This window comes from Octopus bimaculoides, chromosome 13, assembly GCF_001194135.2.
Source record: "Octopus bimaculoides isolate UCB-OBI-ISO-001 chromosome 13, ASM119413v2, whole genome shotgun sequence".
NCBI lineage: Eukaryota > Metazoa > Mollusca > Cephalopoda > Octopoda > Octopodidae > Octopus > Octopus bimaculoides.
The window spans coordinates 61,690,026-61,694,954 of record NC_068993.1 but is presented as its reverse complement, the minus strand read 5'-3'; the positions used below and the strand labels follow the sequence as shown (position 1 = coordinate 61,694,954).

The 4,929-nt window shown below is 31.3% G+C and overlaps 1 protein-coding gene across 1 annotated transcript in view; it reads left to right on the top strand.

Annotated features, from left to right (window-relative positions):
- Window positions 1–4,929, top strand: part of LOC106880861 (organic cation transporter protein) — a 15,366-nt gene that overhangs the window by 7,943 nt on the left and 2,494 nt on the right. Inside the window, exons 6-8 of the mRNA XM_014931009.2 lie at window positions 576–863; window positions 3,554–3,768; window positions 4,558–4,666. Of these exons, the coding sequence (XP_014786495.2) occupies window positions 576–863; window positions 3,554–3,768; window positions 4,558–4,666 (612 nt within the window). The remainder of the gene's footprint in view (window positions 1–575; window positions 864–3,553; window positions 3,769–4,557; window positions 4,667–4,929) is intronic.

The following is a 4,929-nucleotide window of genomic DNA, read 5'->3' as shown; positions in this document are numbered from 1 at the left end:
TATATATAATATAAATAATATATAAATATATATGCATATATACATACATATATGTACATACCTACGTATATATGTATATAGGTACGCGTATATGGGTACAGGACATCATAAAACGTAAACAACATGAAATACAAAAAAAAATGAAGTTGGGTACGCAAAGAACGAGAGAAACAAGTGGAAAACAAACAAGTAACATTAAAAACGACCCTTCATCAGTTGTCGGGTGTCCTTCTAGTCCTTGGTTCGAGCAATGAGTCTCATTCCATATACTATTTTGTGTGTGGCTTCCGTAATCTGTTTGAGTATCATGATTGTTCTTATATGTCGATAATATCTCAACATCTGTCTTATTGACCGAGCCGCCATGTTCTCTATGAGCATGTTGGTAGAACATTGACAAGCTTTTCTCCTCCTTAAGCTCCTGCCAGTGTTCACTTATTCGCTCACCTACGCGACGTGCTGTCTCTTCAATATATGTCGTTGTCCTTTTTCTGCACCAGAAATATTACTTACTTTCAAATCTCCACTTGTAAAACTTCATTATCATACTGTCTGTTAACGATTTTATTTGGCAGGTATCATCCTGAATCTCCAAGATGGCTTCTTAATAAAGGGAGATTTACAGAAGCTGAAAAGTCATTTAAGAGGCTAGCAAGAATAAATAGGAAGAACCCTGAGAATGCAGTAAATCTTATTCGGAAACTTCAAAGGGAAGCAGAAATTAAATTCAAATTCGAAGGCGAAGCAGTCGAAAGTACGAATCTTGGAAATGAACAAAGAACTCAACAAAAGATCTACACAGCAATGGATTTATTAAAAAGGCCTCGAAGGGCCATGATTTCCATAAATATTTGGTTTAATTGGTATATATCTTATCGTGTCCAATGTTAGATATGCAAATAGTAAATGTTTATCACATTATTCTATATTAACATTTATGGTAATATTTTAGATGATATATATATATATGCATGCATATATGTATATGTATGTATGTATATATGTGTGTGTGTGTGTGTGCATGTGTGTATTTATATGTATATATAATAATAAGATAGAGAATAGAGAGGTAATTAATGAATTATAATTTATTAATTAAAAAATTGACAAACATCCCTTACAGACGTTTCAATTCTGGCTGTCACAAAATTAATTAATTAAATTTAAAATTATTTGAAAGTCGAATCTCTTCAGAGGTAAATAAAGGTGTACAAAGTAGGTGTTCAATTTCCTCATGTTGAGTAAACGGCTGCAAACTGTTAACTGATAAAAGATTTATACATTAAGAACATAGTATACAAATGGCAGAGCCCTTAAAAGGGGAGTTAAGCTGTGTATAATGGAATTGTAAAACAATATATTCATCTGGAGTGTTAAGTATAATAAAGCTCAAGTAGATATGATTGGTAAACCTGTCATATTGTGCTATTATATCTATTCTTATTAAATCAATAGAAACATAGTATGTAGAATTTAATTCAAAAATGTATAGTTGCTAATGTATAGTTAAGGTGGAAGACATTCAGGCAATAAATTACTTATTAAAGATATCAAAATAGTTCAAAGACCTATAAGAACATTTACTCAATGTTAGGGTACATAAAAATTATAAATAAAAAGGAATAAATTAAAATTAAATATCAAAATAGAGTAACGAGTGAAAATAGAGAAAAATAAAAATAATGAATAAATAATTATAGGTTATTACCTTTCATCCCTTAAAAATTCATTATTGAGCAAGGTTAAAGAGCTATTGGGTAAAATTTAATTTAAAGATTTCAGATATGCTGCGTTCGTATAGTGAAATACCGGAAGTAAATATGTCAAGTTGCTAAGGTAAGGAGATATGGTATTTAACTTAAATAAATAGATACAAAAATAGGAATTAAAGGGAATAAAAATATGCTAATAAAAATGATAACAAGGGCTTAAATATGGGTCAATTCAAGAAGTTAAATTACAATTAATTAATAAGAACTCAAATAGTAAAATATATAAATAGTTAAATATAAAGCTCTGAAAATCGGAAGTAGGTATTCATAAAGAGGTGAATGGCTGAAGAAAATCTAAGAATAATTTAATTTAGGGAAATACCAAAGCGAAAACAGGCAGAACTAAATAATTGTTATTTACAGTGAGTTAGGGAATAACTACAGGTTTGGTTCATCTAGTACAATTAATTCAATTTAGAGGAGAAAAGCTTACGAAAAACATGGAACAAATTAAATTAGAGACATGCACAAATTACGAAACAGTGAATGTAAATATTCATGTGAATAGATAAAAAAAACTTGAGAATTATTATGCACGTGAGATAGACGTGCGTTTAAAGAGAGTGAGGGGGATAGATGGGAATTATAAAAGTTATTGTTTTGCTTACTACGCGGTAAGTAAAAATACTGTAATTATATTATGTATATGTAAGTTGAGAAATGACCAAATATAAAAACAAAATGTCGGGGGAAGTAAGTAATAATAAATTGATAGTAAATTTAACAGAGCAAATAAATAAATTGGGCTAGATAGAAAATGTGTACCATATATTCTTAGAGAGGTGTGCAATGTTTGAAGTAAAAAATATTATATTTAATAATAACTTAAATAATGAGCTGACTGGATTTATAAGTAAAATATTAAAATATTCTAACAAAATAGGAAGAAAGAAGGAAAGAATAAAATAGTCAATCAATAAAAATACTTGAAGAACAGAGAGGATATTGTTTAGTTTAATGGTAGGTATAAGAAAAAAACCGTAATCATTGTTTAAATATATATAAGTGAAGACAGGACCAAATATTGTTTAAATGGTGAAGTGAATTAAACAAATAATGGAAAAGTTAGCTGTAATAATTTAGTTATGAATAGACAAATCCACATTGTAATTAATAAATATAATAATGGAGCATTAAAGTTAAAGCATTATGAGATAGGTGCAAGATATACAATAAACATAGTATGTGTACAAAATAGATATTTAGTTTATAATAATACACACACATACACACACAAACACACATATATATATATAGTTGAAATTTACAGAAAAAGAAAAGACGAATACAGATGTATAAACAACAAACAGGTGTATTAGTTTGACGCTCGGGAAAGTGAGAACGTCTTTTGCGTTTCGAGCTTACGCTCTTTAACAGGAAGGAACACGAAGAAATACAAAGAGAATTAAAAAAACTTTTGAAGTTAGCGATCAATAGCCGGCTGGAAGATATGTCTTTCTGGGCTATAAACGCCAGTAGCATTGTTCTGTGAAGGACGCCACACTTGGTTGGCAATTATATGTATGTATATATATATATATATATGTGTGTGTGTGTGTGTGTGTGTGTGTGTGTGTGTGTGTGTGTGTGTGTGTGTGTGTGTGTGTGTGTGTGTGTGTGTGTGTGTGTGTGTGTGTGTGTGTGTGTGTGTGTGTGTGTGTGCATGCGACGGGCTTCTTTCAGTATTTGTCTAACGTTTGAGCTCATATCTTGAATAATTTGAGCAATCAGTTAATGCCGTTTTACCAAGTTATATTTCAGTCTTACTATTTTTGTTACAGGTTTGTCAACAGTATGCTTTACTACGGAATGATACTAAATTCCGTGGATATGTCTGGCAATCGTTATATGAACTTCTTCACAATGGCACTAATAGGAATTCCAGCGAACTGTCTTGGGTGTATAACCTTTAAATGGTTTGGGCATCGTAAACCGCTTTGTTGTTTAATGGTATTTGGTGGAATTAACTGTATTATTTCAAACTTTGTATCAGCAGGTAATATTTTTTACATCAAATATTATTATCCATTCATTGTTAAATAGATAAATGTGAAACATACAAATGAATGACATGCGCTAAAATAATTTTGTTTCGTCGTTTTTTTTTTTTTAATTTTGAATGCAACTCTGTATCGACGACCCACTTAGTGACATGAACATTTATGTTAAATTATCAGAATAAATAACCCTTTATACTATAGGCCCAAGGTCTGAAATTTTGGAGAGGGAGCTAGTTGAGTTCATCTTTCATAAGAAGATTACATAAAATTATCAGAATTAAAAGTAGATGTCCTCTTAAACGCTCATTATTAACTTTCTTGTTATAAACTTCATGTCTGAAAACACATTAATACACTACTCGTATATGTCATGATACTCTATTTTTCAAACCCAAAGATCATAGACCGTAACATGTCTTCACAAAATGCTATTAATTAGTTCGGTTGCCAAATGATTCCCCAAACAACCGAGAAGACCTAATTATTCTTTTAGAATTTAAATGACAAGAGCTACCTGTTTCGAGAAGCAGATCGCATGGGACATTACTAATCATCAGGTGAACCGCTCTATTGAAAATAAATTTTTCCTTTGGTGAGTCTTTCTAAGAGTCCCACGGGCCGTAGTTTACTCATAACTATGCTAGAGAATGTAGATTTCACGGACATTGCTTCTACTGGTCTTGAAGCTAATTCGCCTGCGGTTATTGAATAATTTATCTCGTAGAGGAACGTGACATATTTATAAAACTTAAATGTTCACATTTTCACTGTAAACAATTTTTCAGGTAACTTTTGGTTTCCTCTGATATTAGCCGTTATTGGGAGGCTGGCTTTGACGGCATCATTTAACGGCATTTATCTGACATCAGCAGAACTGTTTCCGACTGTAACACGGTAGGTGTAGTATTTCACAGTCTCGGAAAGGATTTCGCACTTATTACGATGTGATGCACGAGAATAACTCTGATATTGAAATGTGTCCAATATAATTGCGTTTAAAATAACCTTACACACGCACATACACCTCTCTCTTTCTCTTTCAATATGTGTGTGTGTGTGTGTGTGTGTGTGTGTGTGTGTGTGTGTGTGTGTGTGTGTGTGTGTGTATTAATGCCAATTAATTTGTATTTTGGTAATATTTATTTTCGTCTATTTAT